The sequence below is a fragment of the Periophthalmus magnuspinnatus genome, chromosome 5 (assembly GCF_009829125.3).
Source record: "Periophthalmus magnuspinnatus isolate fPerMag1 chromosome 5, fPerMag1.2.pri, whole genome shotgun sequence".
Classification (NCBI taxonomy): domain Eukaryota; kingdom Metazoa; phylum Chordata; class Actinopteri; order Gobiiformes; family Gobiidae; genus Periophthalmus; species Periophthalmus magnuspinnatus.
Window position 1 is genome coordinate 17,234,261 of NC_047130.1, and position 25,626 is coordinate 17,259,886.

The following is a 25,626-nucleotide window of genomic DNA, read 5'->3' on the forward strand; positions in this document are numbered from 1 at the left end:
ATAAATAAATATTTAAAGATGAGGCAATGGACAGGGAGCTCGGGTTAGGGGTCAGGGGTCAAAGGTTAGGGTCAGACAGTGGACAGGGAGCTGCGGGTGGATGTCACTGACAAAATGTCCCAATGCTAATGCTAATGCTAACTTTGAGGCATAATAAATATTAAAACAACACCACAAACTGAAATATTCTACATATAAAAATAATTGGGTAGTCTTTTTTTTATTAGTTTGAATTGTTTATTTTATATTTTATGATTTTAATAAAAGTGACTGTTAGCTTTGAGACAGTGAGCTAGCTAGCGTGCTACCATACACGGAGCCTATTACTCAGTGTTTTCAATTCGTTTTTATATTATATTAACTCAAACCCTTAACTATGCTACAAATATTAAAATCCTAGCTCATTTTGTGTTTGTGTTGGTCTTCATGGATTGAGACAGACAACACTGACTCATATAGTTAGTTATATTGCTAGCTAACTTCCCCAGTAATAATTACATTTGGTTAATTAGTTTATTACACGGTGGCTGGTGTTCTCTCTGCTGTACAGTAAATATGATACAGCGACGCCAGGCTTAAACAAAAGCCTGGTTTAAATCTGTAATCCCAGTTAATTAAAATCTGTGTAAATATGAATTATCTGCGGCTCACAGGCGGCTGCACCAGTTTAATCTGCAGATTCAACACTGACTGAGCCGTGATGGGAGAGGAAAGTACAGTTTAATATTATAATGGTCAATGGGTTTGGACCTGTGTAGGACTCTTAATTAAAATGTTGGAGATAACGTTTAATGATACACATGTGATAGTATGGCTTCTAATCATTTTTATTTAGCCCATAAACAATTACTTAATCATTACTACGTAGTTACTTAAAGGAGCACTATGTAACTTTTCTGGTGTTACTGGTTACGTTTTCTGACCATACACTGTATAAAAAAGTGGACGTAAGTGAGTGTGACGTCACCCATTGCGTTTGTCTAAGGCCAAATGAAGCCAATCGAGGCTAGCAGTTAGTTTCATATTTGGAAATCTGAGTCACGAGTATCATAGCAACCAAAGAGCCAATCTGGAGTACGCCAAAGTTAATACCCCTTCTCAAACCTGTTGCTAACAATAGCTGGAGCGACCTCAGGTAAAGTAAGCGTTTGATTTGTCTGTTATTAATGTTCATATCTTGATTTACAGACACAATACCCAAATAAAAACACCAGGATCATGTAGAGCGGGTTCATACAAACATTTTAAGACCAAAATGACAAGTCTGACAGACAGGTTAGCTATGTCCAGTCTATGGATCTGACACAATAGAGATGTCATTTCTTGCCTTGAAATGTTCCATATTATGACAAGATGTTTATCATATGCAGATGATCTGGTAAAACATGCATTCATTTGAGTGGGATCACTTTTGCATAGATCTGACTTGTATGTTGGCCTTGTGATGTCCCCCGTTGTTTTCTCCTTAGACATAGATAAGCTTAAAGCCATATTGTGGAAGTCTAGGCAAAGCAAATACAGTATATCTCCATGGAAACAAGCTGGTAGAAGACCCTCCGCAAGTTACAAACTAGTGCTTCTTTAATTGTAATCGCCTGGTTTAGTTCTGGTTTAGTCCTGGTTTAGTCCTGGTTTAGTCTTTATTTTGTCATGATATGGCACCCTTGTTTAGTCCTGGTTTGGTCCTGGTTCGGTCCTGGTCTAGTTCTGGTTTAGTTCTTGCTACCAGTTTTAGTCCTGGTCCAGTTTTAGCCCCGGTCCAGCGAAATATCTGGGTGGTACCAAAAATGTATGGGAATCATTTAAATAATAATAACTTAAACTTGAGAAAATGAGAAGAAAAGTTTAAACATTTGGTCTGCCTTATTTCTCCTTGTGGAGCTTGAACAAAAGATATTTAAATGGACACTTGGTTCTACATTAATAATTCATTGTCGCTTCAGCCGATCTGTATTCATGAAACAACAGGAGCCTGAGAAACCTATTCTCTGATCCGGGCTTGTTTTTGTGCTGCCTTTGGACCTGACTCACCAGCTTATGTAAACAACCACATCCCATTTTCATACCGTATCTGTCTCCATTTTTCAGGATGCAGCAGGCAGTGAATCCACATTTTCAATTTGCCTGTCAAGACTAGAATGATGTCTCTGTGTTTTCATTATACAGATTGATACGAGTCTGGTCACCACGCCCTCCGTCACGTCTCAAGAGCCAAATGTGATCGTCCAATCAGATTTGTTTATTTCCATGGACTGTGTATATAAATGGACATAGCAAACCCGCTAACAACCATGTTCCAAATAGGAAGTGATCATGGGCGCACTTTCGGCTCCATCAACTCTGGCTCCAATTCACTTTACATTAGAAAACTGTGTCCCCTCTCTTTGTAAATGCTGCTCTCAGACTCGTCATTTGCTCTTAAATGTTCATATTAACCTGCTCTACATGATCCTGGGTTTTTTATTTCACTTTTGTTCCCGTAACTCAAGATATGAACAGACCATGCATGTCCCTGACTGAGTAATCCACCTGTCAATCACACTCATGTGAAATCAGGTACAGTGTGTTTAAAAAGGACGATTCTTACTTACAAAAGCTGGACACGTCAAAAGTTATAATTTGGTCTATGGATTCTCATGATGATTATCCAATCAGAAGCAGAATGAGCCTCACATGTGTCTCTCATTTGGTTTGGTTGAAACCTAAAAGGACCGTCTCTAATCTATATCCTCACTACCTAAAACCCAGCACCTGCAGACAATCATGAATCAGGGTCTCTGCGGCTACAGTTTACACAGTCAAAATACAGTCCATACACTGAGAAAACCCTGTATGTGTCCCTCCATCTGCAGGTTTAGACTCTGGAAATCGCAGGTTCAGTTGTGAATGTAGCACCTTTCCTAAAACTGTGAGAGCAAATACAGTTCAACACACCAGTCCTTTAAATTTTAGCCCAAAAAACAGGCGAGGGACCCTCATACTATCCCCCCTGCCCCCCTGATCTCTTGACCCCCTGACCCCTTGACCTCCTGAAGCTCTAATCCCCCGACCTTCTGACCCCCTGGCCCTCTGACTCCTTGACCTAATGACCGCCTGACTCCTTGACCCTCTGACCCCCTAATGCTCTGGCCCCCTGACCCTCTGATCCATTGACCCCCTGATGCTCTGACCCTCTGATCCCCTGACCTTCTGACCCCTTGACCTCCTGACGCGCTGATTCCCTAACCCTCTGACGCCCTGACCCTCTGCCCCCCTGAACCTCTGACATCCTGACCCTCTGACCTCTCGATCCTTTGAACCTCTGACCTCCTGACCTTCTGCCCCCCTGACCCTCTGACCTGTGCTCTTGCAGTTCTCCTTGTCGGCCTCGAGCTCCCAGCCGTCGTAGCAGGAGCACTTGACCGTGAGCTTGTCCTGCTCACAGCGCTGACTGCACTTGAGGTGTTTGGCGCAGAAGCTCTGGATCTGACAGGTCTTATTGTCCACTCCGAGCTCCATCCCCAGAGGACAGGAGCAGATTACGCCCTCTCCTGGAGCCACCGTGCAATTGTTACTACAGCCGCCATTGTCCAGGGAGCACAGGTCTGCAAAAATACAGATATGTCTCCATTAAAATGAGGGCGGTACAATATATGGAACTCAAAATTGTATGGTGGAACAGTGATGTGACAAAATGAAATAAATACATCACAAAATCCATGTATATAGAGTAGACAGTCCTGTGAAATCATTTGAATTCATGTAGATAGAGGTAGAAAATGACCAGTGGTGCAGATTGGCAGCCTCGCTTCCATCAGTCTACCCCAGGACAGCTGTGGCTACAATAGCAGTTTACTATGAATGAATAATGATTAAAGTGTAGAGCTTTGAGAAACTTTTGAAGCCACTACAAGTACATGACAAGTGTAAGCCATTAGTACAATATTTTAAACTAAAACTAGCAGATTAAAAAGAAAAAGCATATTTGCAGAGTAATCTTTCAGAAAAGTTATAGTGATGTTGCCCTTTTGCGTTCATTGTTTGTGCAATACAGATATTTTAGTACATTTTGAGCAGACCTATCGCCCACCTTTACACGTCTACATAAATGTGTCATGTTCTGTCGTACCGCAGAGCTTCTCGTCGGACCCGTCGGGGCAGTCGTCTTTGCCGTTGCAGAGCTTGTCTTGGGGCAGGCAGATGGTGGAGTCGTTGGCGCAGACATGGTGAGACAGTTTACAAACCAGCGCCTCACAGTTCTCCTCATCAGAGTTATCTTCACAGTCGCTGTCGCCATCGCACACCCACGCCTTACTGATGCAACGCGCTGAGGACACAGACACAGCATTTATGTGGTCAATGGTCAGCCTCACCAACGGTTATATAACGCTAATTAACACCTATTAAATGGCCCATATTATGCTCTTTTAATGTTGTAATATCTGTTCTGATGTTGTCTCCTCATCACAAGCAGACATGGAGTTGAGTTTTGTTTCATTCACACATCCTGCACATTTAGGCTGAGTTCTTCTCTCAAACTGAAAAACTCTGTTCCACCTTGTGATGTCATCAGGCGGTAATACAAGAAGTGCACCACTGTGTTTTTAAACTCCATAAACCTTCACTAGAATCATTTGGATCATTTCAGGTCTGGAATTTGTAATCTCTACTGAACTAAAGGTAAAAGGAGCCGTTAACTTGAAAACTACCACTTCATGACATCACAAGATGGAACAGAGCATTTTGAGCTTTGGAGATGTTACAGACTAATAATAAAGTGTTACTCAAATGTGTGTGAATGAAACAAAACAGAACTCCAGGTTTGTTTTTGAGGAGGAAACAGCATTATAACATGACTTAAAGCTCACAAGAATCCATTTTGTCTAATATAGAACCTTTAAACACTGCTGCTCTTATGAAACGCAGCCAGGAAATAATTTTTCTTTTGCATAAATGCATTTTCAATAAGTCCCACTTTCTCTCTGTTTTATCAGTCTTTTTGAGAGCCTTTCATATTTCTCCTTCACTTGCTGGTTCCACAACCTCTCTCTCAAAAACAAAAAAACCTTGATTGAATTCAATCAAAAATCATTGGAGTTGGGCAAAGGTACTTGTCCAATTTCTATAACAAGCAGATCAAGAAGGGCCAGTGGCATAACAGCAAAATATAAAAACCAATAAACAGTTTCTATTTAACAAAATTCAGCACAAATCTGTAACAAAATCACCACATTTGAAGCCTTATGAGACCTCAAAATCTGTGCAAAATACGTTGACTTTTTACTCCATCCATTTTCTTCCTCTCATCTGGGGCTGGGTCGCAGGGGCAGCAGTCTAAGCAGGGACTCCCAGACTTCCCTTACCCCAGTCACTTCCTCTAGCATTTCCAGTGGGACCCCAAGGCGTTCCCAGGCCAGCCGAGAGACTTTAGCCGTGTTCCAATTTCACGGCTGCACACTTCGTTGACTGTCACTTCCGGCGCAACAAGTTCGGCCCCATTTCATGCTCCCATGAATGCGGCCAAAAAATGTGCCCCGTGTTTCCATGGAGATCGGCCGTGAACGAAGGGTACATCCGAGCGGACTTCGTGCCCTTCTATATCCCATCATGCACCGTTGCGTCACTTCTTCTACGGGAGAAAATGGAGTCCGCGGCTGCTACGGTATGCACTTTAAGTACTGATTTACCTCACCTACAGCAGCACTACGTGAAACTATTAAACTCTGAATAAAAAGCAGCCATCACAGTTGCTAGGGCGATGTAAAGTAAGTATCGTAACGTAAACGCAGAGACAACGGTGAACGTACAATCAGTGGCGTAGGCCTGTCCGATTTTGGAGCGCCCTTGACCTCGATCCTCACCTGAGTCCCTGCAGCCGAACTTCACAGCCGGGTCGCACATGTGAGTGACTCCTTCGCAGTTTTTCTCATCGCTCAGGTCCATGCAGTCTGTGTCCCCGTCACAGCGCCACCTAGAGGGGATACACAGCCCATCCATACGACACTGGAACTCGTCTGTGTGGCAGCCCCCGGGAGGACGAGCTGAGAGAGGAAACATGAAAAATATGAAGTAGAAATTAAATATGAACTGAAATAAAAGATATTATTTGTCTGTAAGTTGAGTGAGTCAGCTGAAGATTTAGTATTTTTTGGTATTTTATGTAAAAACGCAGACTAAACTTCACAATTCACAAGTTTAATCTGTGTTTATATAAATGCATTGTTTCCTTGTGCTTTTGTCTCCATAAATAGCTGTTTTTGCATAAACTCCCCCTGCAGGTAGAGTCGTGTGAGTGCAGTTTGGGTCAGATACTTAGAGATACATAACATTGAGAGTTTTAGTGTCTTTAGTGTCTTTAGTCTAATGCTTTGTTGAATGAACTTAGTAACAAAACACACAATGGCATCTTTAAAACATGTGCTAGTCCACTGCTAATTTAATAAAACAAAAACAAAGGTGATTCATGCAGCAGGTGTTGGGGGCCATTTTCAGTCTAACACTTTTTTCTCAACTTATTTCACACTAAAACAAATACTGAACCTCTTAAATGACTTTTAAAACAACTTACTTTAATTCATTGTAAAGTAACACTTGAAATGTGTTATATAAATGTATTAAAGTATATAAGTTATATTACTCTATTCTCTGATTTGCGTTCTAATGTTGTTTCCTCATCACAAACAGACCTTGAGTTGTGTTGTTTCTTTCACACATGTTTAACACATAAACCCTGCATATTTAGGCATATTGAGTTGTTCCACCTTGTGATGTCATGATGTAATACAGGAAGTGCTCCACTGTGTTTTTAAACTCCACACACCTTCACTAGAATCATTTGGATCATTTCAGTCCTGGAATTGTCGAACTCTACTGAACTAAAGGTAAAAGGAGCTGTTAACATCAAAATGACCACTTCATGACATCACAAGGTGGAACCGAGCATTTTGAGCTTTGGAGATGTAAGAGACTAATAATAAAGTGTTACTCAAACATGTGTGAATGAAACAAAACACTACTCCAAGTCTGTTTTTGAGGAGGTAACAGCATTATAAGATGGTTTAAAGCTCACAAAAGTACATTTTGTGTAATATAGGACCTTTAAGTTTAATGTAAGTATCCATTTCCTCACCGGAGTATTCGTTCTCTGCTTTGTAACTGCACTGTATAATTTAATCCTTCAAATCAGGGCCTGCAGCTGGAAACTCGCTCTTTAGCCATAATCTAGTCCGGAACATATATTTCTTCATAATCTTAATGACGCAGCTAAATACTTTAAAACTGCTTGGGTTAAGGAGCAGGGACCCATCTTGTTGAAGCTGTCCTGGTCAGGACTACTTTGTGTACCCTGGAAGAACTATGTCTGTTGTGCAAGTTTTGGGTTGAAGGGGAAGAAAACAACCAAGACACAGAGAGAAGCGTGCACACTCTGGACAGAAACACCACTGAGCCAAACACACATTAAACTGAATACTAACATATAAATTATACAAACACACAAATTAACTGAATAAATATAACGCAAATGTTTCTGCGTTTTTCTGTTTCTGTTTGAATTTGTTTGGCATTGATAAAGTATCTATCTATCTATCTATCTATCTATCTATCTATTTACCTATCTATCTATCTGTCTGTCTGGTCGTCCGTCTGGTCGTCCGTCCATCCATCCATCTGTCTGTCTGGTCATCCATCCGTCTATCTATCTTTCTATCTATCTATCTATCTATCTATCTGTCTGTCCGTCTGGTCGTCTGTCCATCCGTCTATCCATCCATCTGTCCAGTTTGTCCGCCCATCCGTCCGTCCGGTCATCCGTCTATCTATCTATCTATCTATCTATCTATCTATCTATCTATCTATCTGTCTATCTGTTTATTTATCTATCTATCTAACTATCTGTCCCTCTGGTTGTCCGTCCATCAATCCACCCATCCATGTTGTCTCCATCACAAGTCCAATAGGAATCAATCGATCTCTCTCTATCTATCTACCTCTCTATTAATCTGTCTCTCTATCTCTATCACTCTCTCTGTTATAGATAGATTGTGTTGCTCATCCTCTGTGTGGTGCAGTTGTTGTGCGTCTGGTCTCTATAAACCCCACAGTCGTCGTCGCCTTCACGGGCCCAGTAGTAATCTATCAGTCTCTTTACCTCTTTACCAACTATCTATCTTCCCATCTCTCTATCATTCTCTTGTACAGTATAATAGATTGTCTTGGCCGTACTCTGTGTGGTGCTATCTCTCTCTTTCTCTATCTCCCCATCTATCTCTCCATCATTCTCTGGTGCAGTGTAATACAGATCATCTTGCCGGTATTCTCTGTAGTGCAGTTGGCGTGCGTCTCATCGCTGTAGTCCCCACAGCATTGTCCCCATGACAGTTCCAGTATCTATTTATCTATCTGTGTCTCTATCTATCTATCTATCTATCTATCTCTATCTCTCTATCTATCATTCTCTTGAACAGTGTGATATAGATCATCTTACTCTGTGTAGTGCAGTTGTCATGCGTCTCATCACTCGCTGTAGTCTCCACAGTAGTTGTCTCCGTCACAGGTCCAGTATCTCTCTCTCTATCTCTCCCTGTCTCTCTCTCTGTCTCTCTCTCCATCTCTGTCTCTCTCTGTATCTCTCCATCATTTTCTAGTACAGTGTGATATGGATCATCTTACTCTGTGTGGTGCAGTTGGCGTGTCTCATCGCTGTAGTTCCCACAGTCGTTGTCTCCATCATAGGTCTAGTATCTCTCTATCTCTCTCACTGTCTCTCTCCCTCTTTCTCTCTCTCCTCTCTCTCTCCATCATTCTCTTGTACAGGGTAGTACACATCATCTTGCCTGTACTCTATGTAGTGCAGTTGTCGTGCGTCTCATCACTGTAGTCTCCACAGTCTTTGTCTCCGTCACAGGTCCAGTATCTCTCTCCTTCTCTCTCTCTCTCTCTCTCTCTCTCCTTCTCTCTCTCTGTATCTCTCCATCATTGTCTAGTACAGTGTGATATAGATCATCTTACTCTGTGTGGTGCAGTTGGCGTGCGTCTCATCGCTGTAATCCCCACAGTCGTTGTCTCCGTCGCAGGTCCAGTAGTCGGGGATACATCGTCCGCTGTTACACTTGAACTGAGCGCTGGAGCAGGAGTGACTGCAGCCCGCCTCGTCGCTGTTGTCTCCACAGTCATTATCTGGAAAGGAAAAACAATAAGAAAATATCTACCAAACATATAGAGATGTTTACGTGCACTGGGTATCCTGGTTTGGTTTAAAGTTAAACGAGAACAATTTAAGTCCGGAGGGCACTTCTGCTTTTAGAAAGGTACATCTTTGTGTGTAACAACGGAATTAATTTTGTAGTAAAGACTTCCTGATTATATTTAGGTGTAGATTATTTCAGCCTGTAGCATTACTTTAATATTTATTAGCATTAGCATTAGCAAAGACACACAAAGACCTCTGGTGATGTCCTCAAGTGAAGTTTTCCCCGCATTTGTAAAGCGTTTAACGTGCTGTAAGAATGTATTGTACGTATTTTAGCACAACTTAGCACAACCGCATGGAGTAGGCCTACATACTGTCGAATTAATTATCCACTGAACATCACTATTGCAATGTCATTTTAAAAACAAACCTCAAAAAAATTACCAGGATAATCGAGTGCATGTAAATGTGTGCCTACTCAAAGAAAATAACATTATATTTAAGGTACAATCATTTCTAAAAATAACAAAAACACTGAAATCATAAATGGATTGTGAGAGAGACAGAAACTGCATAGATCCTCCATGCACCACGAGAATGTACCAGCGCTGATACATGGGGCATTGGCAGCAGCAGCAGCAGCTTAACACTAATCAAACGTAATGGACTTTTTTAACTATTAACCCCAATATTATTCAGCTAATTTACAATGTGTCTGCACTGTTGGCACCGTAGCATCTGTACCATTTAATCTGCTTATGTTCTCACTTATGTCTCTGCATTTATCAGCACTAAGCCCCTATAATATACTCATTTATAATGCCTTACTCAGCAGAATCGCTTATCTTTGGCAAAGTGAAGCGAGGCTAATGCTGGGACTATATACACAAGAGCAGCAGCGTTCAACTTCCAACAATATACTCATCTGCATCAGTGAAGACCTGGAATTAAAGCGGACCCATTATGTAAAATTGACTTTTCAGAGGTTTTAACCATGTTATAGTTGTTTCCTTCTCATTTACCCTCTTAAAGTTGTATTTGGAGTGATTCGTGCATGTTTTAGTCATTTTTAATTGCTTATTTTTAAGACGCCATATTGCCAATCAACCCCCGTTTTCACCTCCACTTTACTTTCTTAATCGGTGATGCTCGTAGGATTCGGCAGGTCACGTTGTCATTTTGGTACAAATGAAAAAAAAAAAAATCCAAAATGGAACCACCGCTCATGCTCACTTCCTATTTAGAACACGATGGCTAGCAGGTTAGCGATGTCCATTTATATAAACAGTCTGTGGTTTCATTTAGCTCTATGCTCAAACACAGCCTCTGTCTTGCTGCGTTTGAATGACAAGTGGATACAGCCAATCACAGTGAAGTATGAACTCTCACAAGCGGCGGCTGGCTTACGTTACCTCTCCTTTTAGTACACAGTATAACGCTACTTATACTATGTGCTAAACAGTTGTGAAAATCATGCTAACATTTTTTTGGCATATCCCATCTGGAGCCCACCCCTACCCAAGGAGCTGCAAGAGATGCCGGCTGCAGATGCTAGGGCTAAGGCTAAAGCTAAGGCCAATGCGGGACTAATGTTAACGCTAAAGCTAAAGCTAGCATCGCAGCTGTGGTGGTGCATGTGGATCTATGCACTAACCGGGTGTTACGTTTGGACAATGCAACTCATCAGAGCCGTCTGCACAATCCTTTTCTGTAAAACACAAAACCAGCGGAAAGAACAGGACAAGAGGATGACATGGACACACAAATACACAAAACAGGCTACAGCTAAACAAAACATACACAAAACAACAACAACACAACAGGGAGATGAGCAAAAGACAGACACGCAATATTTAAGAGGTCATATATAGCAGAGGTTACCATTTGTTGTCTGTACCCAAATTACCATTAATTTCTTCAATTTAAGTCAAATTTTGGCTGAATGATCCAACTGATGCTTTACAGTGACATCACACTGAGGGTGTTATGCATCTATGTCTATGGCGGAATGTTCAGCAATCTCCATGATGACAAAATGAGCACAGTCTGAGCACTCAAGAAAAAAAAAATACAACATGGATTTAAAAAACACGTTTTCAGGAGGCTGTGATCCGAGCGTTCATGGTTCTGTTTAGGAGTTTGACGCTCAACTAAAAGGTGAGTGTGACTAACTGAAAAACTGTCTGCTAATTCTAGCTGTGGCTTATGACTGTAATGTTATTTGAGAGGGACTTGTTTAACAGCACAAATCAGCTCACCTGTTCCTGTTGTAGTCCCAACTAAGTGAGTTTTTTCTGGTCAGATTGTGTTAAAACAAAGCTCAGATTAAAGTCTAACTTGAGTAACAAAGCTTCAGACAGAGCAGTGCCTATAGTTAGCATCACACCCCCAGGGAACTTTGATGATATCAGCTGAAAAGTATCGATGTTGTGATGCAAAATTCAGATGGAGAGACAGCATTCTGTAATAGGAATGGGCAAATCTGGGTGATATAAATGTTTTTGTTAAGTCTGGACTGTAAAATTATCAATGAAAGTGCAGGAAAATCACGTCAGATGAAACTACTGCACATCGCATCAGGTTTGTGAAGTTGTAGTATATAGTTTTGTATCATGCTTTTGTATATTTATAGTAAATTGTCTTGGGTTTTGGGCTGAGCTTTGGATAGCGTTTTACTGCTTACCTTAAGGAGTGTTTGAATAGGTCCTGGGAGAGATTGCTAAATGACTCAAACATACATGGATGACATCTAAAACCACTGCAGACATGTTTTTGATGAGGGAACGGCGTTATAACATGGTAGAAATCTTTTGGCATACTACCCCCTCTTTAAGGTTTGCAGTGTTGTATACAGTCGGTAAACACGGCAGAAGTAAATTGCAAGTAGCTATCTTTGTGCGCTACACGGACACATCACAATCTCGGCTATGGGAAAAGTTTGTCTTGAGAAAAAGTACAGGTATTTAAGGAGTCTGATTTATTTGCTTTTTTGTGTACAATAGAAATAAGAGAATACGTTTGTTGGTTACATTACATTTTTGTTCATGCATATTGTAAGACCTAACTATATGAAGAGGATTAGCCTTTCCCCCATGTCCTCTAAACATGAACCACTATGAAGTCTGTTACATGAGCTGTTTATTTCTTCATACCACGGCATGCTAACCTTGGCAATGAGAAAGTAAGTTATAAATATGTTAATTTTCACCTTGAACACCAAACAGCCTCCTTGAGATGCACTGAACAAAGCTGGGGACGCTGCTGCTTACTAATAGCAATTCCACTTTATCGGTGGTACCTGTGTTCTAGTAGGATTTCCCCAGATATCAATACCAGTGTAATATTGAAAAAGTATCTATATTTAGCACTGATGTTTTGTATGCACTGCTCAGGTCCCAGAGTCATTCCCAGTTTGTGCATCAAGTTTATCTTTTTGAACAGGAAAAAATGATTGGTCTGTTATTAATGTTCATATCTTGATTCAAGTACAGAATACTGAAATAAAAATACCAGGATCACGTAGAGCGGGTTAATACGAACAATTTAAGACCAAAACGCTCTATGCTTGAACACACTCCTATTGGTCAGCCTTTGTCATGCTCCGTTTGAGTGACAGGTGGATATAACCAATCACAGTGAAGTATGAACTCTTACAGGGATCAGATGGCTTATGTTCCATCTCCTCTTAGAAAAAAAATACAAAAGACATAAATTTGGTCTGTACTACAGATTATATAAGCTTAATATCAGTATCTTTACTGTGCAAAGACAACAAGCTGCTTAATACTATTTAGCTAGAAAAAAGCAGTCCCACCATCAGGTCAGGTGGAAGAAGTCATGCCCCATTTAAAGGTTGAACACTTGAGATATACTGTAAACAGATCATTTCAAAACTATCAAAAGACCTGGCAGCCATTCCACTTTTTTTTTTTTGGATCTGAAGTGCATAGCCCACTTATTTCACCTTCTTAAAGTTCCCAGTATTTATTTATTTATTTATTTTTTTATTGTATGTATTATATTGTCTTTATTTTATGTATTTATTTGAATGTATTTTACATATTTATTTATTTATTAAGAGTGTATTTATTTATTTTATGTATTTATTTCAATGTGTTTTTTTATTAATACATTATATTTTACTTATTTATTTTAATGTAATTTATTTATTTTTATATTAATATATTACATTTCATTTATTTTATGTATTTATCTCAATGTATTTTATTTATTTTCTTATTTTTATTTGTGCTAACTTATGCAACTATTATATTCATTCTATTGTATTGTTGTGTTTTTGTGTAATGTTTATGTATGTTTAAAAGTTTTAAAAATCAATAAAAAAGAACTGATTAATGTGGAAAGTTAACTGTGGTATCGTCTTGAAGCTTTTCCCACAGCCTCGATCGAAGAATATGAAACTATATATTGACGTTGGTGTGAAATTGTGATAAAACAAAACAGTGAGGCCTTGTTTATAGAGCCACACTGGTCATGAGTCGCCCAGAGCTGCTGCTTAAGTCACGCCCTCCGTCTGACTATTGTGCATCATCAGGATCATCTGGAGCTCAGTGCGTTCTCAGATGGGAACCTCTGCAGCGTGACGAGGAAGTGGAGGAAGAGGAGGAGGAGGAGGAGGAGGAGGAGGAGAGGGGTTTAAAGTGGGACTAAACACATACACTCCGCCAAAAAACACATTTCAAACTGAGCTGCTAAACTGGGACTGGACTAAAGGGGAGCGTGAGGGGGGAGGAGGGACGGTGTCTGGAGGTATAAGAAACAGTGTGATTGGTCTAACAGGTATCCACGCTCCAAACTCCGCCCTGTAGCTACGCTTTAATCAGGGCAGTCTTTTGTGATGTCACCAACTACGTGAAATTGCAGAGGCCACCGAAGTCAGCACTCATTTTTAACCAGAAATTTGCAAATTGACCTAGTTTGTACACTAAAGCTGCCAAAAAAGGACCAGGAGTAGTAGGTAACGCTATTCAAACCCCATATAAACAGCTAAAAAAGTGGACTTAGTGTTTAGTTCCACTTTAAACTGAACACAGGAAAAATATTGACGTAAAATAACTCGACACTCACCGTTGTCACACCTCCAGTTGATGTTGATGCAGCGTCCATTGTTGCAGGTGAACTGGGTCAGAGGGAAGCAGGTGGGATACGCTGAAAACACAACAGAACTCACAATGTTAAAGATTTGAACAAGATTTTCAACGGGAAAATGTAAATTGTGTTAATAAGTGAATGTTGGTTAATTTGCTTGTCTTTTATTTATCAATTTCAATCATTTTTAGCCCTTTTAAGACTACGGCGTTTGAATTTGGGCTATACATAGGTCAGTCACAATAAAAACTATATAGACTTTTCTCTCAGTACATGGCAGATGGGAGTCAATATTTATGGAGACTTTTTCATTGCGCTAGTGGCAAACGTTTGGTTATTTTTGTGTTGTATGATGAGATTTGAGCTGTAGAAGGTTGAATTATGATCTTCTATGACTTAAACTTACTACTGAAGTGCTACATTCTCTTATTTATTTATTGCAGTTCATGTTTTTAACTATATTGTACAAACAGAACACTTTTTGGGGATAATTTTGGTTTAAGTTTTGGTTTCAATACTATCGATTATCGTCTATATTTACTTCAGCAATATATCGCACTTTAACATGTGTGATCGTGACAGGACTAGCTTCACAAAAATAAATACAAGTGATCAATACGAAGGAAAAACAAATTACAAAACATCTGGTTTTGACTAAGCCTCCAGAACACTCTCATACATATTTGCATATATCTCGCATATTTGAATATTACATGGCATTTTACACAATAATATCGTTTCTCGTGATATAAAGGGACATTTTATATAATCGTGAGAAACACTAACAAAGATCATCTCCATTATATCACCACGATGTTGTGAAAGTACAAGTCCATAACAGTTTAAATATTACAGTAACTAATAATTCAATTCAATTTATTTTTGTAAAGCCCTAAAATCACAGCAGCAGTGGTCTCTTAGAGCTGAACATGAGAAATGATTTAACCAACAGAAAGTTAGAAAATCAACAACAGACAAGCAAATAAATCAACAGAAAACAGGCGAATGGAGAAGTGTCCCAGAGCGCCCCCTGTCCTTTGACTCTCCTCCTGCAGGAACCACTATCTCAGAGCCCCCCTGTCCTAAAACCCTTATTCTTGGCAAGGAAAAACTAAAAAAAAACAAGTGAGAAAAAGGAGAAACCTCAAGGATAACCACAGTAAAGGAGAGATCCACTCCCATAGACGAGCAGGCTGCAGATTATCGTGATATTATCGTTAATCGCAATTATTTTGATCATGAAAATCGTGATACCAAATTCCAATATGGTCTCATGCCTCCTGGGGACTACAGCTGGAAACAAGCTCTATAGCAAATACTGGCATTGTCCCCATTCAAATAAAATAAATGAATAAATAAATAAATACATACAAATAAATGAATAATTAGTGAAGTGCCATAAAGTAACTGAATATAACAATAATAGTGTATATAAACTACATGGTATTCAATGTTTATTAAGATTTAAGCCATTTTTTATTATTAATTTAATAAAAGGACACAGTAAAATCCAAACATATTACAGGGAGGCAAGTCACTAATCAAAGGTACACTATGTCATTTTCTGATAGAGGATCCACCCCCATCTGCTTGTCTCCATGGAGATGGTATTGCTTTGCCTGGAATGTGCCACAATATGGTATTATTATTATTATTATTATTATTATTATTATTATTATTATTATTATTATTATTATTATTATTATTATTATTATTATTATTATTATTATTATATGGTACCTATCAATCTCCGTAACAGGTGACAAGAACAAGTCAAATTACAGGTCTGATCTGTGCAGAAGCGACCCCACGGTAAGAATCAGAAGACTTTTTTTTTTTTTTTTTTTATCTTATTACACCTTAATTAATTTAGTTCAAGGAATGTAAGATGGATGGGTTTAATGCCATACTGCGGAACATTCTAGGCCAAGCATAAACAAAAGACTGAACCTACCACAAGAGGCTGGCTCATCCGATCGGTCTCCACAGTCATCGTCCAGGTCACATGTCCAGGAGAGGGGGATACAGCGCCCGCTCGCACATGAGTACTGGTTTGGAGGACAGGTACGAGCTGGAAATACAAAGAACTGTAGGTAATTTCACATTCATTACATCATTTTTGTGTCATCAGCTCCTGGACTGGGTTTACCACATAAAATCTAACTAATCTAGCTCCTGTAAAAAAGGAATATACGCCAGATGTCCTTCCTAATAAACCTTTGGGTAAAGTAGGTTGAACCGAATGATCAGCTTTTTGTATCTTGTCTGAATGAATGCTGTAGTTGTGTCCATGGGCAAAACACTTCACCCTCTTTTCCTTCATTTCTGCAATGTGTGACTGTGGAGTTTAAGGCTAATGCTAAAGCTAATGCATTGTTTTCCATTTCATTATCCAGATTTGCCCTGCACTGATTTTCTTTTCGATATTTTTTTGTAATGTCCTAAAAATAATAGAGATTTTCTTTCTGAACCAAGTCGTGGGTGTTCACTGTTGAGCTTCACAGCGACCCCTGCTGGTGAAAAGGCGGCATAAGGCAGTCCGTACCAGAGCAGGTGGTGTTGGACTCGTCCTCATCGTTGCCACAGTCGTTGTCTCCGTCACAGAGCCAGCGCAGAGGGATGCAGCGGTTATTCTGACACTTGAACCTGTCTGTGGGGCAGGTGTGCTGGTCTGAGAGAGGAAAGAGAGAGAAGAGGAGGAGAGGACATTTAGAGGGCAACAAGGGATCAAAAAAGAACAGTTTCTATGAGGATTTTACGTATGTGACAACTGTGCAAAATACGCCACCAGCCAAAAGTTCCAGTGCATTTATTTTTCCTCTTTATTTCTATGATTATTTACATTGTAGACTCACTGAAGGCATCAAAACCAGGAATTACACATGTGTAATGTAGCAAACTAAAACACTCAAACTCAACTTTTAAATTAAAATAACCACCCTTTGCTTTGAACCCGGGTTTGGCACAGCCGTGAAGTGAAAACCATTTTAGAAGAACAGTTTGCAGCGTGGTCGACAAAGCAAAGGATGGATACTTTGAGGATTTGAATGTAAAATATTTAAGTTATTTAGTAGAGCTATTTAAAGGTTTTGTTTTGTTTTTACTACATAAGTCCATATATCTGTGTCATATACTTGATGTCTTCTGTTTGTATAAAACATGTCGAAAACAGTAAACATAAAGGAAACAAAAAAACATTCAGTGAAAGATTGTGTCCAAACTTTTGACTTATAGTGTATAATAGAATAGTTTGCAATTTTTGTCATGTTTCCTTTAGTTGCTATGGCGATGCAATACAAATTGGGTATTTAAGCTGGATTGCAAAACCCAGTGTGAAGCATGTATTTCAAACTGTGCTCAGTAAACTTGATAATACAGATATTTTACAACTGTACTGTTAATATACTGAAAGCAACCTGGCAGTAGTAATACAGACCACAAAGCAAATAATACTGTAGAACTATAATATTGAAAACTATGCTACTTCTGGTTCATATTGATCCGCTCTACGTGATCCTGGTGTTTTTCTTTCACCATTGTGTCTGTAAATCAAGATGTGAACATTAATAACAGCCAAATCACGTGCTTTCTTTCCCCAAGGTTCCTCCCACTAGCCTTAGCAACAGGTTTGACTGACAACGTTGCTAAGCGCCCGCTTCCTGCTAAACCAGTGGTGCGGGCTCGAAGGGGCGTTACGTTTAGCAGCCCCTATAACTGTTAGCCCCGATGAGCTTCATTTGACTGGAGCCAAATGCTGTGGGTGACGTCACACTCACTTAGTCCACTTCTTTATACAGTCTATGATCCAGAGTAACATTAGATTTAAGAAATGTTTATTATGTGTACTAAGATTTGGGCTGTAGAAGGTTGAATAAATAACTTACAAAATCATTATAGATACAAACCTTTTGTTTTTTGGGATGATCAGTTAGTTTCCATACTGGTCATCATGGATCATGACAGTCCTTGACAGTTCAAAGTGGTATTGTTTGGAAATGGATAAATAAATAAAAGTCCTTAAACTCACGGCAGAGCTCCGGAGCCTCGTCACTGTTGTCCAGGCAGTCATTGTCCCCGTCACACTTCCATCGCTCCTGGATACAGCGGTTGTTCTTACAGGCGAACTCCCCGGGCTGGCACTGAGGAGGGGGGATGTACGACGGGTTCGCTACAGACACAGAGTCAAAACATTAGTATTTAAAGGTCCTATATTACACAAAATGGACACTTGTGAGCTTTAAGTCACGTTATAATGCTGTTACTTCTTCAAAAACATACCTGGAGTTGTGTTTTGTTTCATTCACAGCTTAAATATGCAGGGTTTGTGTGTTAAACATGTGAATGAAACAAAACACAACTCCAGGTCTGTTTGTGATGAGGAAACAACATTAGAACATAGATCATGAAATAGCGTAACATGGGCCCTTTAAACTGTAGACAGGACCCAGGAAGAATAACTGTTGCCGTGGTAATAACTAATGGAGATCCAGAATAATATGGGGAGTGAGGGGACTGGATGAATAATATGCACAATATTGTAAAGTGGTTTTGAGTGCATTGAAAAGCACTATATAAGATGACTTGATGTTTTATTATGTATAGGGCATTAAAGTGGCTCTTCTAGGTTTCTGTCCATCTAGTTGAGCAAAATTAATATTGTCCCAGTAAAGATATATGGATAAAGCAGCTCTAAGGGGCTAAATATCTCATCTAATAACCTGTTATAATCAACCATGAACCAGGAAATGCACTGTTAGCAAGCTAGTTGTTTTTAGCTTCCCTGTGATGGCAAAGCTCTGTTCTGAAAGTTCTGTAAAACACTTATAAACTCATTGAGTAATTACAGAGTTAGAAAGGTGAAGAATAAGTTGGACCATTGCAAACTGTTTAAAAGCAAGTAAAAGTACTTCTATTTTTCATTTCATAACTTGAAAACTACCACTTCATGACATCACAAGGTGGAACGGAGCATTTTGAGCTTTGGAGATGTATTAAAAGTAAATATTAGCCACAGCACTGCTAACTAATGCTGTGTCCTATATTTGTATTTGAGCCATGAATCCAATCTTGCAATGAAACTACATATTTTATATTCAGGGGTTTACGGCAAACTTTTTTATTTCTTGCGCCAAACTGTGGTTAAACTGGCATTTATAGAAAACAACAAAATCACTTAATTAAGATTTCCTAATTGTATTTTGTCTTGCTAAAAAACAGAAACAAACACTGTAACATTTTGTTTTCCTGTTTGGACAAAATGAAGCAGGTCTGGCAGAGGAGACGTGACAGAATGGGTTTAAAATGTTCCAGGAGTCAGAGTCACCGTCCTGAGTCATCTTCACCGAGCGCCTGAGAAATAACAACAGCAGAGTGTAACAGAGCCGAGCTGTAGAAATGAACTGTCTCCATGTCAGAACACTGCAGCAGAGGAGGCCGACAGGAGAGGCCGCTGTGGCCGATTTGGATGTTATTTAAGCTTCAGACTTGCACACTCCATGGCTATGTTTACATGCGCACCAAAAATCTTTTCTGATTTATGGAAAAATATATACTTGTTTATGTTTTAATACTAAAATTGAATGTGGAATGATAGTTTACTGGCCATGAATCAATTTGACAAGTTCCTCAACAACATTTATAAGAACATTCAAGTCCTTGTGGGAGTAACATACACTTGTATCATCTGCAAATATGATTATAGATAGTTTAACTTAAGTACTGGGTAGATCATTAATATATAATAAAAATAACAGTGGACCTGAAACAGACCCCTGGGGTACACCACACTGTGCCATTGGTGCCGTTATCATCAATCAGGTTGTATAATTTTGCATGGGGCTGCCGATCTTGGCTGTAAATACATTCTCCAGGTACTACAGAGTCGTTTTAAAGCCTGTAGACTTTGAACATTTTACACAAATCAACCTACTTTATAGCAGACTTTAATGGTAAAACCTTTCTAAAATTGAAATGACCAGAAGTGGCTCCACAAAGAAAGTACAGTTTTGCAGCATTTACGACAAAAATGGCTGGGGCCGATAAATACAAAGAATAGAGACTGCCTAGTTTCTATGGCTATGACTTCAGTGGCAGAGTCAAATAACTCCTCAGTGTCATGTCTCCCTGGGCTTTAGAAACAAATACACCCGTCTACCTCTCCTGCGCTCTCTACATCTGAAAACATCACTCACATCAAAAGTTTAATCTAAATTTTCAAGTTAAGCAGATAAGACATTATATTTTTAGCGAGGCTACGGACATTAAAATGTAGAAGGGAAGTCATACCTGATTCTAAGATAATTCACTTTGCATTAGAAAACTGTCTCCCCTCTCTCGGCTCGTCAGTTTGGTCATAAAATTTTCGTAATAACCCCCTCTACATGATTCTGGTATTTTTATTTCACTATTGTGTCCAGAAATCAAGATATGAACATTAATAACAGACAAATCAGGCACCTTCTTTCCCCAAAGTCGCTCCCTCTAGCTTTGGCAACAGTTAACAAGTTAACCTCAACAGCCTCACTCCAGATTGGCTCTTTGGTTGCTATGATACTCGTGGTCGGAATTCCTAACATGGAACTTGGCTCTAAATTCGCCTTATAACTGCTCTAGCCTCGATGAGCTTCATTTTACTGGAGCTGAACGCTGTGGGTGCCGTCACACTCACTTAGTCCACGTCTTTAAAACCAGTCTGTGGTTTTAACTGTAAAAGAGAATTTCGGTCTGGATCATTGTTAAGTAGGAAACTCAGCGCAGATGAGTCCCACATTTCACTCTCAAGAGAAGTAGACTTGTACAGGGAGAAAGGATTAAACATAATCCGCAGAAGTTAGTTAATCCTAAAGGGACAAACATGTTCAAACTTCACTGTCAGGCAGCGTCTGTTGTTGTTGATGGGATTTAAGTCTGAGTTCATCAGAGCTAATGACAGCAAAGTTCCCCCTCTCTCGTTTCCAAGCAGGCAACAGTAGGCCTGTCACGATAATCACTATATTGACTTATCACTCAACAGAGGACAGACGGGACAACCATTTTTAGCAGTCAATATTCATTATGGTACTTTTTCTTTGTATTGATTGAACATTTTTGTTAATTTTCTGCATAATGATGAGATTTGAGCTGTAGAAGATTCAATTATGAACTTCTATGACTCATTATAGACAAAAATTAACTACTTAACTGTTGCGTTCTGTTTATTTACTGCATCTCATATTTTTTAACAATATTGTAGATTTAGAATACTTTTTGAGGGATAATTCTCCTTTATGGTTTGGTTTCAATCACTGTATAAAGAAGTGGACTAAGTGAGTGTGACGTCATCATAGTGTTCGGCTTTAGTCAAACGAAGCTCATCGAGGCTAGAGCAGTTATAGCGGCCAATCTGGAGCGAATCTGTTGAAGGTAACGCCCCCGCTCCCCTGCCAATGCTAGCAGGAGCAACCTTGGGGAAAGAAGGCTGCTGATTTACAAACACAATTCAACATTGTAAGACCAAAATGATGAGTCTGACAGCAGCAGTTACAGAGAGGGGACACAGTTTTCGAATGTAAAGGGAACTGGAGCCAGAAGCGCACCCGTGATCACTTCCTATTTGGAACGCAGCAGCTAGCAGGTTAGCTATGTCCATTTATATATACATTCTGTGGTTTCAATATTATCATTTATCGTCTATATTTACGTCAGCAATATATCGCACTTCACAATTTGTTATTGTGGCAGGCTGAGGCAGCAGCGGCGCTCATGTGAACAAGGTAAATACATCTCCTACTGTATCATTAAGTTGCGAATGTACAAACAAACACAAAATCAACGTTTTTTGGATTTATGCGAACCATGTTGTTACATAAAAGTATCGTCTTGATTGAATGAATTTTTGAGTGAATGCGTTGTTCACTCCAAACACCCTCGGAGCTGGGTTAGGTCTTATTATTTCTCATGCTGGAGCCACAGGTGGTCCTTCCTCAGTGTAAACAGCTGAGGGCAAAGGTCAAGGTGAAAGTTTATGGAGGATTCTCAACAGGAGGAGGTCAGATGGTAAAACTCAGGCATGTCCTGGGTGTGACGGTACAGAGAGGACTTACTTTGGTCCACTTTTATGTTGGTTTAGAGCCGTGTTAATCAGATGTGTGCTACTGGCGGTACGCAAACTCCTTTTGTTCTCCTTTGGATCACTTCTTGTTTAGAACTACAGCTGTAGAAATGAACTGTCTCCATGTCAGAACACTGCAGCAGAGGAGGCCAACAGGAGAGGCCGCTGTGGCCGATTTGGATGTTATTTAAGCTTCAGACTTGCACACTCCATGGCTATGTTTACACGCGCACCAAAATCTCATCATTATCTGATTTATGGAAAAATACTTACTTTTCTTTTTATGTTTTAATACTACATTTTTATGTGGAGTGAGGCCATGAATCCATTTGACAAGTTCCTCAACAATATTTATAAGAACATTCAAGTCCTTGTGGGAGTAACATACACTTGTATCATCTGCAAATAAGATTATAGATAGTTTAACTTAAGTACTGGGTAGATCATTAATATATAATAAAAATAACAGCGGACCCGAAACAGACCCCTGGGGTACACCACACTGTGCCATTGGTGCCGTTATCATCAATCAGTTTGTATAATTTTGCATGGGGCTGCCGATCTTAGAACTACAGCGGAGATGATGTAGTGCACGTTTAGACCTGGATTAGTCCTAGATTAGACCCGGAATAGTCCTGTTATAGACCTGGTTTAAATCTGACTTTGCTTTTGTTTTGTAAGTGTCATGGGGATGTTTTTTTTGTTGGTGGGTATTGTGTTTATAAAGTAATATTTGGCAGGTCTCTCCTGTAAAATACATCCGGAATGTTAATGCGACTTCCTTGTTAAATAAAGGTATAAAATAAAAAATAAAAGATACAATAAACTAGACCTAAATTGAGCTGGCAAAGTAATAACATCTCCATGGAGAAATGCAGGTGGCAGACTCTCTTGCCAGAAAAGTTATATAATGCACCTTTAAAAAACAAACAAAAAACCCAGTCCATCCCGGCAATAGTGTTGTTAAATATCCAGTGTTTTTTTCACCTTTCCAAACTTCATAAAGAAATATATTTTGTAGATTTATTGTCAAGACCAGAACATTATCCATGGTCACACAATTATAACTTTTATTATATTATATATATATATATATATATATATATATATATATATATATATATATATATATATATATATATATATATATATATATATATATATATATATGTATATACTTTTTGTGATATACAATATGGCTGCTAAAACTGTTTGACTGAATAATTTCAGTTATAATAAAAACAAAAAGATAAAAAAACATTTTTTTTACTACTGAAACTCTTGTCAAAATGTAAACTTAACAGAGACAAAACCAGGAATTAATCAAGGCTAATTTTGGACTTTATATAGAAAATCATATTTTAAAAAAACAAACAGTGAATTTTAATCAGATGGAGAACTTTGTGTTAAATTCTGTATTTTTTTCCTGGTTTACTTCTGGTCTAGTCCTGGTCTGGTACTTGTCTAGTCCTGGTTTAGTGCTGGTTTAGTCCCAGCCTCCTGCTGATGCCCACATTTGGGACTAAACCAGGACTAAACCAGGACTAAACCAGGACTAAACCAGGACTAAACCAGGACTAAACCAGGACTAAACCAGGACTAAACATGGGGAATCAGTGTTTCAGTTTTATGCAGTTAAAACCTGGAACAGTCTTCCTGAAGATGTGAGACAGGCCTCTACTTTGACAATGTTTAAATCCAGGCTCAAATGGTTCTGTTTAGCTGCGCATATGACTTTGCCTTATTGCGATATGTTGAGTATGATACCGATACTTTTGTGATATATTGTGCATCTTTATAACAAACACAGAGACATAACAGTACCTCTACAGCTGGTGTTGTCGGTGGGGTCTAGGACCTGGTCTTCCGCACAGGCACAGCTCCGCCCTTCAGGTGTGGCCAAACATAAACTACTGCAGCCGCCATTGTTCACTCGACATGCATTTGACCCTAACACGGGAAAACACACAGTAAAAGTATGATTCATGTGTGATGGTATTCAGCGGTAACATGGACAGTAGAGTAAATGGTCCATATACTTAAATATATACCTGAGCTGAGCAATGGAAAAGTGATATTGTTCAGAATGGAATTTAAAATGGGGAACTTCTAGGGATAAAACTGGGTTCTGTCAACTGGGCAAAAGACACTCATCCAAGTAGCTTCTTCAGGTTTGAAAGAACTCATATACGGTAAGGCGACGTTGAATTTTTTGACCTTTTAACCCTTATATTGCTGTCCTCTTGTTAAAAAAATGCCTTGAGTTGTATTTTAGCTTCATTAACGCTTGTTTCATTAACACATTCATCCAAAGTCATTTTTTCTGAGCCCTCAAAAATGCTCTATTAATGCATTTTGTTTAGTTTCGTTACAGGTAAAACACTGGACTTCTCTTACGCTGTTTTTAAGCCCATAAACCATCACCGCAATCATTCATTTCACTATTGTTCATTTCTGTTGCTGACAGCAGAGGGGGCTCCAATGCTTAAATGCCTCTTTGGAAACAGACGGCAAGTTTATGAAAGTATATATTCCAAACTTTGACATTATTTTAAGTTAGAAAATGTGAAATACTTATCCCCAGCTGACCAAACACAGGTTTAAAGGGCCCATATTATTGGTATTTTCTGATCTGTTCTAATGTTGTTTTCTCATCACAAACAGACCTGGAGTTGTGTTTTGTTTCATTCACACATGTTTAACACACAAACCCTGCATATTTAGGCTGAGTTCTTCTGTCAAACTGAAAACCCTCTGTTCCACCTTGTGATGTCATGTGGTAATACAGGAAGTGCTCCATTGCGTTTTTAAACTCTATAGACCTTCACTAGAATCATTTGGATAATTTCAGCCCTGGAATTTCCAATCTCTACTGAACAAAGGGTAAAAGGAGCTGTTAACATGAAAACTAACACTTCATGACATCACAAGGTGGAATAGAGGATTTTGAGCTTTGGAGATGCAGACAGACTAATAATAAGGGCTACTCAAAACACAACTCCAGGCATGTTTTTGACGGGTAACAACATTATATGGTTTAAACCTCATAAGAATCAATTTTGCATAATATAGGACCTTTAAAATAGAACTACAATAATGCATAATATGTACTCCTTAAATATCTGTCTGAAGGGAAAAAACAACTAAACTGAAACTAGTTAAATCCACTGAGCTAACCTGACGTGTGAACTGTCACCTAAGTCTCATTTTGCATAATCGTTTCTACCCCAAATGGGTCAATACTACTCTATTCTAGACT

The 25,626-nt window shown here is 39.1% G+C and overlaps 1 protein-coding gene across 4 annotated transcripts in view; it reads right to left on the reverse strand.

Annotated features, from left to right (window-relative positions):
* Window positions 1-25,626, reverse strand: part of LOC117371683 (low-density lipoprotein receptor-related protein 1-like) — a 258,778-nt gene that overhangs the window by 108,902 nt on the left and 124,250 nt on the right. For all 4 annotated transcript variants that reach the window (XM_055222032.1, XM_033967384.2, XM_055222034.1 and 1 more), the window contains 9 exons: window positions 24,192-24,317; window positions 18,306-18,446; window positions 16,824-16,949; window positions 16,233-16,349; window positions 14,258-14,338; window positions 8,989-9,156; window positions 5,841-6,020; window positions 4,109-4,306; window positions 3,339-3,584 (listed from right to left, as the gene is read on the reverse strand). In XM_055222032.1, the coding sequence (XP_055078007.1) occupies window positions 3,339-3,584; window positions 4,109-4,306; window positions 5,841-6,020; window positions 8,989-9,156; window positions 14,258-14,338; window positions 16,233-16,349; window positions 16,824-16,949; window positions 18,306-18,446; window positions 24,192-24,317 (1,383 nt within the window). The remainder of the gene's footprint in view (window positions 1-3,338; window positions 3,585-4,108; window positions 4,307-5,840; window positions 6,021-8,988; window positions 9,157-14,257; window positions 14,339-16,232; window positions 16,350-16,823; window positions 16,950-18,305; window positions 18,447-24,191; window positions 24,318-25,626) is intronic.